The sequence below is a fragment of the Taudactylus pleione genome, unplaced genomic scaffold, assembly GCF_031769625.1.
Source record: "Taudactylus pleione unplaced genomic scaffold, aTauple2 ptg000497l, whole genome shotgun sequence".
Taxonomy (NCBI): Eukaryota; Metazoa; Chordata; class Amphibia; order Anura; family Myobatrachidae; genus Taudactylus; species Taudactylus pleione.
In genome coordinates, this window is record NW_028284899.1 from 2,600,393 (window position 1) to 2,613,964 (window position 13,572).

A 13,572-nucleotide genomic window follows, 5' to 3' on the forward strand; every position below is an offset into this window, starting at 1 on the left:
CAGCGGCGACTTCCAGCCCATTAACTCTTTCTACTTCATTCCATCAACCATCTAGGAGCCTCTGACCAAGCTGATTAGGGGGTCTATTTACTAAGCAGTGTTAGGAGACAGAGTGAAAAGTAATAAGAAAGTGATAAGGTACCAGCCAATCAGCTCCCAACAGTCATATTTCAAACACAGCCTGTGACATGGCAGTTGGGAGCTGATTGGCTGGCACCTTATCACTTTTCTCTCTGTCTCCTAACACTACTTAGTAAATAGACCTCTTAATCTAGAGTGATCTCTAACCATAGGGGTTGCCTCACTTCTTGGCGTACAGGTTCGGAATTAAGCGGAAACTGGGCAGCAAGTGAATCTCGTGAGTTACAAAACGGTTAATCTAACATTCACGATTACAAACACGGAACATATAATTTAAAATATTGTTTTAAAAAATTCCACATAAAAAAAAAAAAAAGAATCCCTAAGATGAGAGTAATCCTCACATTGACGCGTTTCACCTTCATTGCATTTCAACGTGTAATGCTTCCAAAATGAATCACATGACACAAGTGGGCGGAGCTTTTCAATTTAAAAAAAACCCAGGATTAGTCTAGTAGAAGAAGTGCTTCCTGTCTTTGTCATTACACGCTACAAAATGAACTTTACACACTATGCAGGTGCTCTAGGTAAAAGCCAGGAACTACCGACATAAGAAAATGTCCACGTCAGACCTTAACAGCGCCGGTCTTCGTGGGCTGGACACAGTTTTTGCATATCTTAAGCGTTGAGGAGTCAGGGATGCAGTTGTTTTATGCTCCTGGACATAGCGAGGACTAGCTCTGACTGAGCAATACACATCTGAAACTTGCCTACTCACCCACTCCATGGAATAGAGAAAGTCAAGGATGGAAGTTAGCAATAATCGGTCTTAAATTTACGCGACAACATAAATAGATCTGTAGGCAAGCTCAATATACCGGGCAGGAGTAAGGGAAAAAAATTACGGAAAAACATTCCCTTTAAACAATTATCTGCCTAAAATGGGGCCTTGTCGCTGTGCAGCCCATGGGGCTTATTTAATAGGGTACGAGCCGCATGCTCGCACCCCAGGTCTCTAGCGACTCATGTTTGAGTACTTCCTTCACTGCTCCTTTCTATTGCCCATATGTAATAACCTTGCAAATCTGGCGATTTAGCCCGTAGATTTAAAGTGGCAATAATTGGTTGGTTTATCCTTTTATATTATTGCTGCTTTAAATCTACAGGCTAAATGTCCGGAAACATGCTGGTGATCTGCAATATTACACATGGGCCTGTATGCCACTTTAGTGAGAGGACCACCTGCTGTGGTCTAGAGCACAGGTTCTCAAACTCGGTCCTCAGGACCCCAAACAGTGCATGTTTTCCAGGTCTCACAGAATTACAAGTGATATAATTAGCTCCACCTGTGGAACTTTTGAAATGTGTCAGTGAGTAATGAATACACCTGTGCACCTGCTGGGTGACCTGGAAAATGTGTCAGTGAGTAATGACTACACCTGTGTACCTGCTGGGTGACCTGGGAAATGTGTCAGTGAGTAATGAATACACCTGTGCACCTGCTGGGTGACCTGGAAAATGTGTCAGTGAGTAATGAATACACCTGTGCACCTGCTGGGTGACCTGGAAAATGTGTCAGTGAGTAATGACTACACCTGTGCACCTGCTGGGTGACCTGCAAAACGTGACCTGTGTGGGGTCCTGAGGACAGAGTTTGAGAACCACTGGTCTAGAGGAACTTCTATAAACCTAATGAGAAAAACTTATTGGGTAATCTAGTTCCTGAGAAGAACTGCTTGGCTAGATCCAATTATTAAACAATGTGGTGCAAACAGTATCTTCTAATCCGATATCAGCTTAGAGTAGTGTCGTGCAAGTTGGGCTAATGAACGTTTATATGGCTTGGTTACTATAAGCTGTGGAGATCTGGCACATGGAAACTCCCATGCTAGTTGGGGGGGGGGGGGGGTTGCTATTAACTGTTCCCTTTAATAATTAATGATTACAAAAAAAGGGACTTAATTTAGGTATTAAAAGCAATTTGCACTTGTTTTCCCTTTGTGATTCTCTTCCCCAAAGTGGGTAGAGTGATAAAAAAAAATATTGGATAAAAGCAATTTTTATATTATGAATATAATGCCAGTACTTATTTTAAAACAAAAACATGGTTATAGGGCCCACATGCTCACTGTCATCCATGACAAGGAAGAAAGCACTTTTTGCTACGGAAGTCCAGGATGAATCACTAAGTATCTTTGCAAAGGTTTGGTTTTGCATAACTTTCTAAAGAGTCGCTGGCCGAAACGGGTTGGACATTCGTTGCCTGAAGAGCTTTGTGTAAATGAAATGGAAAGTGGTACTTCACCTGTACCAATGATGAAAAGCTTAGTGCCCAATATGTATTTCATATTTCCCTGAATTTAGGAATAAATATATTCCTCCAAACACTGTATAATAAAAAAAGTTATGCGGGTAAGTAAATCACAGTGATGCGAGGTTCAACTATACAGGATACAGGTGAAGTCTACAAATCTAGTACGAAGACCTAGCCCTAGATTCGATCCCACCAAACTCCATTCTTTACACGCACCGACCTGATGTCTGTTCCAGACTGGAGTGCTGCTAAAAAATAAAATAAAAATAGTCACGAACATCAGGAAAGGTTCCAGATGGCGCTCCATGACCAATATTTGTAGCTTTACCATTGGTGCCAAAAATTTGCCAGTTCATTCAGTTCTGCAGAGTTTGCAGTGAACACTTGGAAATATGTCCGTTCCGTATCAGGCCACGCGATACGCCTTCATCAGGGAATACTCCCGCCGGCTCGCTCGAGATGCCCACAGAAAGAGGGCACCAGCCATGACCTGCAGAGGTGAGGAGACACAAGCCAAGCAGAAGGACCAGCCATACTCTCCCCGTACACCTGGAGGAGGGGGCAGGCTGCTCTGCAGCATATGCACCCCGCTGGCGAAGCAGAGAACAGCTCCCAATGTGCACACACCTGCAAAGGGGATCGGGAATGTGGGGCGGAAAGAGAGAGAGTGAGACACCCAGTGATGTGTCAAGAGTACACATGGAAGCAATGTGAAGACAGTGGAGAAGATAGACAAGATGACAACAGTGACACAGAGGATGGAGGGGACACATAAAGGAGACTGACTACTCTGTAGTCAGCACTACTCACCTGCCAGTAGGTGCAGGGCCCCAGTCCCTAATGCTGGATAAAGACTGCGGCACACACAACCGGCCAGACCGACGATGGCTCCAAAAAATATAAGTCCGAGTGCAACCAATGGGAGTAGAAATTGGCAGCGCCACAAATCTGAAACACAAATAGCTTTGCAATAAATTGTATATGGCTGCCCAGTAAGAATTAATTCCAGTATCTCCATGCAGTGTGCGTATTTCATATACATCTGGTGTAGGTCTGACTATGTAAGGTTTGGTAATATATCTGTTGTCTGCACTGGAGGGAAAAATTGTTGTTTTTCTTTTAAAAGGTAATTGTTTTGTACAAACGAGAGGCTAAGTATTAAAAATACATAAAAAAAAATCTATTCTAAAGATTTTTGATAGAAAGTACATTCAAAGTTATATTTTTGAAAATTCATTAGGGGATTATACCATTTAAAAAAAAAAAAAAAAAAAAAAGATTCCGGCTACATTGCAAGCCTCTTCTGATAAAGCGCTTAATCTGTAGCTAACGTTATACAGAGGAACACGCAGCTTATATACCAGCAAGGAAAGAGGGTAGTGCATTCAGCCAACTGAGTACTAGCTATTCATTAAGGGATTGCTGGCTCTATAAGGGCCCACACATTAATTGGGTACATTTACACATCTAATAACATGTTAGCCTCAAACAATACAAAAGCATGTGACGGCAAGTGGCTGAGATTCCTCTACTCACACGTCCGAACTAGATCAATCTCGGTGTTGTGATTTCCAGGCTGCGTATATTTCTCTAAGAACTGATCAGAGAAAGACAGCGAGACGCATCGGGAGTCAGATGGAGGATCCATCATATCTTGAAGGGGGGAAAAAAAAAAAAACATGGATGTCTTATTAGGATATTTAAATCTCTAGTTGTTTTTTAGCTATTCATACCCCACAACAGGACAACGCAATGATTGAGAAGCCATATTTATTTACATTTTTTGCTGGTTTACAGACAACAAATAAGCCATTTTAACATACATCCTTGAAATAGCAAGAAGGGCTCTAGACTTGTATTCAGAATTGGACATGTGCCTTTTTGGTCTAGTCTGAGGTCTGTGATTTAAATATAGTGATAAATGATTGTTTGATGAGGCCAGTGATTGATCTCAGCCACAAAGTCTGTTGCATTAAATGAATCAGAAATATGTGTGTGAGGATCATGACTAATGCGTGCTACACATCTGACCTATGCAGCTGTATCCGGAATCCAACTGGTCAATCGTAAAAAAGGTCGACGTGGTCATTATGAAGACCACCAATATGTACACATGTATATAGATCGGCATGGTTATTTGGTCGACACATTCAAACGGTCGACATTTAAAATGTCAACACTAAAATGTCAACATGTTTTTTGATGATTTTTAGGGTTAGGCTTAGGTTTAAGGTTAAGCTAACATATATATATTTTTTAAAAAGTCAAAATTTTTTGTGTCGACATGTTAAATGACGACCATTTAACCATGTCGACATAAATATATGTCAACATATTAGTTATTGACCAAATTACCATATCGACCTTTCGATTGTCGACATTCACACACTGGGCAGGCATTAAATTCCCCCCCCAGTTGTGACGTCGGAATCGGTATTTAATGCCAGTGGCTGAATAGCCGCCGTATCAAATACCGACAGCAGAACCGCGACGGACCTAATTCCCGACTGGGGCTGGTAAGTAACCTAACCCTCCCCTCTCCCACCCTAACCCTCCCTTAGTGGTGCCTAACCCTAATGCCCCCCCCCTCCCATTAGTGCCTAACCTCCTCCCTGCACCCTAAACCTAACCCTCCCGGGGGTGGCTAACCCTAAGTCCCCCCGGGGGTCCCTAAACCAAACCCATCCCCCGCCACACGCAGCTAGAAGCTAAGACACCCGGATTACCTTCGTTTGGTATGCCGGGTGTCGGTATTTTGTAGTGGGGCTAATAATAGGCGTCGGGATTTCAAAGCCTATCTTTAGTCCCCTGTTGGGCTGTAAGTGTCAGGTATCCTGACTGCATCCCGTAACGTCATTGTTGCTGGGGCCGGTGAGGCCCGTCACCCATACACACGGGCAGATGTGCACGACATATCTTTCAGATATATCGCATCTGCTGTGCTATACGCTCGACGCAATATATCCCTGAATGACGTCGTTCACAGATTTATCATGTGCACACACCTGCAGATGCAATGAACAATAGACCGTTCGTCATCTGAACAAACAATATATCATACAGTGTGTACTCAGCATAAAAGAGTGACTGGAGACCTTGCTGTAGATCGGAACTACAGACAAACAGCATTCACAAGTGCTGTATTTCACCTATAGTGTAGAAATGGATAAAAAAAACTAATAGTAATGATATACCGTACTTGTCATTTTAGTTTCAAATGGGGATATAAATTAAAATCACAGATAAACAGTAAATGACTTAAACAGTAATTGCATACAACAAAGTCTCAAACATTGTTTATTTCAAACATCTGTCGTCAATGTTGTCTTCTACCATTTTTCTATACCAACTGAATAGATTAAGAGCCCTTACAATGAACAATGCATATTAACAGTTTTTGTATTATGATCCAAAACAAAGTTGTAGCAGAATATGCCTAAATATTTAATGACTAAGATAAGACTGTACAGTTGCCAGGCTCCTCTGTAGAGTGTAGATAGAGGCACTGGCATCAGAAGTTGGAGAGAGGTTAGCAGAATGTCTTCTAAAACAATGTATTTTGTGTGTTTTTTTTTTATTAGAAAAACTTGAGTAAAGAAAAAAAGCAAAATATTGGGCAAAACAAATTCTTTAGGGCAGAGGTTCCCAAACTGGGTCTTCAAGGCACCCTAATGGTCCAGGTTTTGGAGGATAACCATGCTTTTGCACAGGTGACTTAAATAGGACCTTAGGGCCTGATTCAGAGCCGCTCGTAAGCGGACGCTCGTTCGTTCCGACCGATGTTCGCACAACTGCTCATGCGTACGGATTTTAATACGCATGCGCGAACCAGTCAGTGCGGCCGAAAATCGTGTGCTCGCTAAATAGCGAATGCCTGCTATTTTGAGTGACAGGAGGAGGCGTTTGTGGGTGGTAACAGGGGAAGGTGCTTGAAAACGGGGAGTGGAGATCTGAACACAGGCGTGCCAAACGGTCAAAACGGGCGTTTTAAGGGTGTGCATAATTACTAAAGCAGCGTCATCGACCACATCACTTGGTTGTTTTATAGTCAGAACTGCTCGCATGATTGTGGTAGGAAAAACCAACCACAAGAATAGCGAGCAGTTCATACGCCGTATGATATACTCGATTAATCTAATAAATAGCGGACATAACGTATGATGCGAGCGGCCAGGGGGCGTTTTTTTCAAAATTACGTTCGCATGTTTTGTTCGCTCGTTCAGACATAGAGGCGTGAACAGACCGCAAAGAGCGAACGGTTAATTTAAATAGCCATCCCCTTTTTCTGGACGAGCGAGCGCAAATAGCGTCCGGCTCTGAATCAGGCCCTTAGTCTTTTGATTTATCCATCTGTGCTCAACCATGGATAGCCTTAAAACCTGGACCGTTCAGGTGCCTTGAGGACTGAGTTTAGTATCCTCCGGTTTAGGGAAACGATTTAGAACAGGCCTGGCCAACCTGTGGCTCTCCAGCTGTTGTGAAACTACAAGTCCCAGCATGCCCTGTAACAGCTTTAGCATTCCCTAATAGCAAACTGTAGCAGGGCATGCTGGGACTTGTAGTTTCACAACAGCTGGAGAGCCACAGGTTGGCCATGCCTGATTTAGAACTTATTGTGCAACAATCACTTTTGGCCAGAACTACCCCATATTGAAGAAGAAATAACTGTGAGATACTCACCCTCACTGTGTTGGTCAGCATGCTTCCCAGAGTAGGTAATGCATTGCTGCCATAAACCCAAGCTGCCATTACAGTGGTACAGAGCGTCTGTATACGCCTTCTCGTTCGCCTTCTCTTCCTCATTTAGGAATTCGGACGCAGCTGAGTCACTGACGTTGGCGAGCGCAGGAGAAGTGAAATAGTGGTACCAGGAGACCGTCCCCACGGCCGCAGCCAGGTAAATCACCGACAAGAGAGACAAGACGCTGCCGATGACTAGTGCAGTGGCAAAGCGGTTGTCCATGGCTCTTTGTCACCAGCTGCCTCTTGCTCAGGGTGCTGCAGGGGGCATCTGTCAGGGGTGAAGAATGTAAGGAGTTATAACATGCTTTATTTACATACGTGTGCAACGTATATGTATTATGCCCTAGAAAACACAAAACAAACGTATTTTATGATCATGTAAGCAGCCTGTGGCTCCCCTGCTGAGGTGGAACTACAGGTCCCAAAATGCCCCGCCATACTTGTCTAGCAAGGAAGGATATACTAGCAGAGTGTAGCGGAATGTGTCTGGGCACACAACCCTTTTAGCGCCTGGGTACTTTTTTCCTTTTGTGTCTGGGCACATAACCTATTGGCAGAGTGACCAGGGAAGGACACTGGGGTCTGTAACTTGATAGATTGTATGATGTAAATATATATATACAGTACATAACAACAGACAGTACACTGCGAGTAAACTGGCCCTGGGTTTACAGGATGTTGAGTTGCATAGCAGAGGTGCAGCTTAACCAGGTCTTAGGTTTATTTAGCCAGGTAGGTAGTACATCAAGGTGGCATAGAGACATGGGGATGAACAGTACAACAACAATGCTGGAAGGTAAGGGTATTGCTGAGTGTTGTAGTGCACGGGGGCAGCATGATGGTGTATGCCCTGGTCGTCAGTGGCGCGATACCCTTTAGTAATAGCAATGGTGGTACAGGGCACTTGTGGTTCTCTGAAATGCTCTGTAGTATGACTCTTATGGCTGGGAGTCTCAGATGGCACGTCCAGTTGCCTGGGACAGTGGCTGGTCCTAGAGACCTCCAGCTCTATGGATGATGAGGCAGCGCAGAGCGCTCTTCATCCCGCAGGATAGGATCTGTACCCTTGCAAAATCTGGAGAGTCACTGGCTACCAACCATGTACAGACTGTAATGCATTCCCACTAGGCAGGGCCAGGCTAGCTGATTCCTAAGTACACAATGCATCCATGTGACAACCCAATAATAAAGCAAACCATGACACATTATCCCTTTATGCTGCACACACCGTAACCCAGTAGCAAAGAGCAGAGAAATAGAACAGTAAAATATAATCCTACACAACTTCCAGACAACAACCTCACCCTTCTAAGCAGCTTCCTTCTCCTGGCGCTTCTGCTTCCGGGTATAGCGTCTCGCAGAGCATTGTGGGCGTTGTAGTCCCGGGGCTGAAGAGGTAGGACGCATGCTCATTTTGCAAACATTGGGGCTCTGCTAAGGGGATGTGGAGGTACGACGAGTATGCGACCTATGCAGCGCCAGCGACGCGTACAAGCGCTCCTGCTGGTGTGAAATGGAGATGCACCCTATAAGGAAGGGTAGAGGGGGCCCAGGGGTTTCTTTAAATAATGTAACTTGATTTTTTTAACCAGTCATTATATTTTATACAATATGCATTTTTTTTTTTGCAATTACTTTTGTCTTTTTATATTGCATTTTGTCCCTGCAGATCAGTTTTTCAATAATGGTCACATCCGATGAACGTTCCGGCGGAGTAGGTAAAGGCCCCCATACATCAGAGATTGATTGCAGCATTCGTGCAATTTGCAATCGATTGTGTATAAAACTCTTTCCCTTTTTCAATCGATTGTGGCAATTCTGCAATCTGCAATCGATTGAAAAAGGGAAAGATTTTTATACACAATCAATTGTAAATTGCACGATTGCTGCAATCAATCTCTGATGTATGGGGGCCTTAAGTGTGACTTGAGGAGCATCTGTACAGTGTTCAGTACAACAAACAAACACTGATTAAATAAGTTACAACTGCATAGACATAAATTTAAACAAACAAAACCACATGTACAAGAATGAACCTAATGCACTGATGAACCTATTTATAAACATCATGTAATGACAGGTGTTTGTCATGTAATGTGTACTTTGTTTTCTTAATATACAATCAGTTCTCAGTTTCTGTGTACATGGCATAGTGTAATAATTTAATATTAGACAATAGACTGATTAAAGTACACTGAACATTGTTAAATAGGCACTGTTTGCCTTGTTTGATGTATTAAAGGGCTTTTATTTGGTACCAGAGCTGAAATCAGTGAACTAACGATGTTTGGGTACTGCAAATGCTGTGCGACTTTATTTGGCTGTGTTTGCACAAATTACTGCATGTGTAAATATTCTTTTCTGCGTGAAGTTGCACACTCACAGAGAGTTAGTGGGGTGGGGGTTCGTTTATGCGTGTGCATTCACACAAGTGAGAAGTAGGTGGCCATACCTTTGCATGGTGACATCCACGGTTGTTCGCAGTTATGTATGTATCAATCACTCCTTTCACACTGCCAGCAATAACCCAGGTTATTGCATGTGAACGCGCAGCAACCTGGGTTACTATATGGTGTGAAATAACCTAGTTGAAATAGCCCGGGTCAAGCGATCCATCATTTCAACCCTGGTAACGAGCAGGGTTTAAAACGGGTTCAACCCAGCTCGCGGTGCAGTGCGAACGGGTAACCCAGGTCGATGTGACCTGGGTCCTGTCCACAGCATAGGAACATTTGGCGCTTGGGGATGATCTCATCTTCAAGCGCAGGCTAGGCACGTGAAGATGGTGACGCCATCTACCCAGCAATAAGCTGGGTCAGGCCGTCTGTCTGAGAGGGGGCTCAGCCAGGTCACACCTGTGTACAAAATCCCGGGTGTGACCCGAGATTGCAATGTGAAAGGGGTACATTTGTAACTGTGTACACCTCTGAATCAAACCCTCTGTTCAAATTTACTAACACCACATTTGAAGTAGGGATGGCCATCAATCATTGATGATTCCAAATCATCGATAGTTTATGGCCGATGTCGAGCCAATGGCTCTCTGCCATCGATGGACTAGTGGAAGCCGATTTTCTTTTTTCTGGACGGGATGGATTTTAGCCCTGCCCCAGTGCTAGCTAAGCCCGCCTCCCTTTTTTGATTTTCACGTTCCCCACCACAGTGGTGGACATCGAGGGGTGAAAACTGTCGATGGTTCATCATAGATGTTTTTTGTGTGCCATCGATGGTTACCACCGATGGACCCATCATTGGTAACCATTTATGGACTCCGATGGCCATCCCTAATCTGAAGCTAATGAGGCAATAATATGTCTTATTCGACAGCAAATCTTATACCTAATTACCAATTTTTTTTTAGAAATTTTTAAAATAAACCAATATATTATGCTTACTCTCGGTTCTAGAAGTAATTATTGTGTAAATGGGGATACTAGTTTGCAGTTAAATAGTAAGAGCATAGCGGAACTGAAGATATTCGATTCAATGTTGTGATCATAAGGGTAGATATTTTTTCTATGCAGTGAAGGCTTGCTGACTTCTAACCCTACTCAGAGCCACAGCAGTCAGCCTCTTCAGTCTGCAATGACTGATACCAGAGAACATTAGCTTGCAGACAGTATAAAATAAATTTTTAACTAAAACATTAGACATCTAGAGAAACATTTCCATGAATATCTGTGAATATTATTAGAAATATTATAGAAGGAAAATAGATTTTTAGGTTAGTCTAAACCACAGGTTCTCAAACTCGGTCCTCAGGACCCCAAACAGTGCATGTTTTCCAGGTCTCCTCACAGAATCAATAGTGATATAATTATCTTATCTCCACCTGTAGATTTTTTAAGACATGTCAGTGAGTAATGAGTACACCTGTGCACCTGCTGGATGACCTGGAAAACGTGAACTGTATGGGGTCCTGAGGACAGAGGGCATGATTCAGACCCGCTCGCGAGCACTAAGCACTCGCATTCGGGTCGATGGTGGCCCAGTGTGCATGCGCACGACGGAGCCGGCTCCGTCGTGCGCATGCGCGAGACCCGGATAGCGATGGGCAAGCCGTCGCTCGGGGTCTCGCACCAAAGGGGGCGTGCTGTCGATGGTGAGTGACAGCACTCCCCCTTTGGTGGGTGGGCCGGGGGCGTGGCTGCCCAGACGGAGGCGTTCCCATGGGAACGCCTACCGTCTGGGGCCGGCCCCACTGACGTCACAAGTGATGTCAGTGGGAGTGCTTTTGGCTCTGTTAGAGCCAAAAGCACTCTTGGTTTTGCGGCACTGAGACCCTACCGCAAGGCTCTCGTCGCAAGCCCGATGGTCGCGATGGTCTTGACCATCGCGACCATCATCATGGCCGCTCGCATAAGCTGTGGGTGGTAACCCACAGCTATGCGAGTGGCCAAGAGGCCGCATCAATAAAAAAGAAAAAAACGCCCTGATTCAGAGCGGGCGCTGATTCAGAGCGGGCGCTCGTTCAGAGCGTCCGACTCTGAATCAGGCCCAGAGTTTGAGAACCTCTGGTCTAAACAAACTACTGTTGTGGCCTCAAACCCAGTGCTTCAATCATTGCAAAACAAATAGGAAATCACATTTGCCTGAATTTAGCTACTAACCATAGATGAGAAAATGTTTGCACTTCTACAATATTTGCCATAAACAGTTAATGCTGGCTATACACTGTGCAGTATCAGACAACTGACCCAGTATTATGAACCTGGTACCCTCTAGCAGCGGCGTCACTATGGGGTGCGAACCATACCGGGGTGACAACAAAATGCCAGCACCTCCTCAGTGACCGGGAACTGGACACTGCATTGTGATGTTAGTGTGCACGGCCAAGCTACCCATCACTGAAGATGAGCGGGCAGTGTGGGGAAAGTCACTGGGGGCAGCCTGGCATCTCCGGGAGTGCTGGGCACTCCCCCAGAGTGATAAAACTGGGGACATGCTGCGAGACCACACCCCTTACGTGCGAGATCACGTCCCCTATTCGGGCGCACACACCTTCAGGGGCTATTTGCACACTGGGTGTAACTGACTCCAGTGACGCCATTGCCCCCTAGTAATCACAGGACACCAGATCATTACAGGTATACCGGTAAATGTAGGCAGCCTTTACCAGTGCAAAAGTGTGTGGTAATTTTTTGAATGCACTAATAGGCTTCAGTAAGGCCGGAAGTCATTGGACCACTCTGACTGAACAGCAGGATCTCTCCCAGACTGGCCTCACACATGTATGTGACCAACATAGATGTTGATCCTATTACACGGCTACCAAGATCCTGTTATATATCTGGTTGACAAGAGGATCCTGCACCTTCAGTAAGGGCCAATGGGACAACCACTTGGGGCACAGAACACATAACTCCCAGCTTTTCAATGTCTTCAATAGGGACGTAGTGTAAGACACGCGTATGCAAGATGGTTATGCTTTCCAATAGTGCTTATTCCTAGCTATAAATGAATACCTCTGCCACCCCTAACTATTCTTTACTCCCCAATAACACAAGCAGTATCGCAAAGCTCCTCTTCATTGCTGCCCTGCAGGGCAGAGAGTGGGTCATACCAACCCAACTTTTTCTGACTGCTGGGACAAAGATGCCAAAGGTTGGGATGGTGGGTTTGACACCACAAATTTGGAAGAGGGGGGTACAGTGTGGCTAGGGCAAACCTAGGAGCACCTTCCCTCCCACCCCATTTTCAATCAACCCCAATCACAGAGGCAGTGACCCTGCTGCTTCCTGACTTGGCAGGCAGGAGGTAGGGATGGCATCTTTGGCTCCTGAGAGTGGGAATGTAGTCCTTGGTGCTACATAATAGCGAAACGCCAGAGCTTCATGTGAGGGTGATGATGGGGGCATTTAAATGAGTCAAGTGAAATTATGTAATTCATCTAGTGTTTTAGGTACCTTCTACCCAGAGAAAGTGCCTACGAGAGGAGTGCATGATGGTATAGCGCTATCATTGGGCATGCCAGAGCAGTAGAGTAGTATGGCTCTAATCCCATCCAACTCTGGGGGTCATTCAGACCCGCTCGCGAGCGAAGGTCACTCGCTAGCGGGTCGATGGTGGGCGCATGCGCACGATGGAGGGAGCTCCGTCGTGCGCATGCGCGAGACCCGGCGAGCGACGAGAAATACGTTGCTCGGGGTCTCGCACCAAAGGGGGCGTGCTGTCGATGGTGAGTGACAGCACGCCCCCTTTGGTGGGCGTGGCTGCTAGACGGAGGTGTTCCCATGGGAACGCCTACCGTCTAAGTCCAGCCCCACTGACATCACTAGTGATGTCAGTGGGAGTGATTTTGGCTCTGATAGAGCCAAAATCACTCCAGGGCTTGCGGCAGCGAGACCCTACCGCAAGGGTCTCGTATTAAGCCCGATGGTCGCGATGGTCTTGACCATCGCGACCATCATCATGGATTCTCGCATAAGCTGTGG

The 13,572-nt window shown here is 45.2% G+C and overlaps 1 protein-coding gene across 1 annotated transcript; it reads right to left on the minus strand.

Annotated features, from left to right (window-relative positions):
• Positions 1 to 236: 236 nt before the first annotated feature.
• On the minus strand, positions 237 to 8,490 carry CLDND1 (claudin domain containing 1). The gene is made up of 5 exons (XM_088449824.1): positions 8,443 to 8,490; positions 7,076 to 7,406; positions 3,932 to 4,048; positions 3,206 to 3,343; positions 237 to 3,022 (listed from the first exon to the last, which is right to left on the minus strand). Exons 2-5 carry the CDS (start codon positions 7,356 to 7,358, stop codon positions 2,802 to 2,804), a joined length of 759 nt encoding a protein of 252 aa, XP_088305950.1. The 5' UTR covers positions 7,359 to 7,406; positions 8,443 to 8,490; the 3' UTR covers positions 237 to 2,801.
• Between the last annotated feature and the right edge of the window lie 5,082 nt (positions 8,491 to 13,572).

Coding starts and splice junctions, on each gene's coding strand:
- CLDND1 (XM_088449824.1), bottom strand. CDS start 7,358: ATGGACAACCGCTTTGCCACTGCACTAGTCATCGGCAGCGTCTTGTCT. Junction 4,049..7,075: donor TGCTGACCAACACAGTGAGG/GTGAGTATCTCA, acceptor CCCCCCTTCAAG/ATATGATGGATCCTCCATCT. Junction 3,023..3,205: donor GGCCCTGCACCTACTGGCAG/GTGAGTAGTGCT, acceptor TCCCCTTTGCAG/GTGTGTGCACATTGGGAGCT.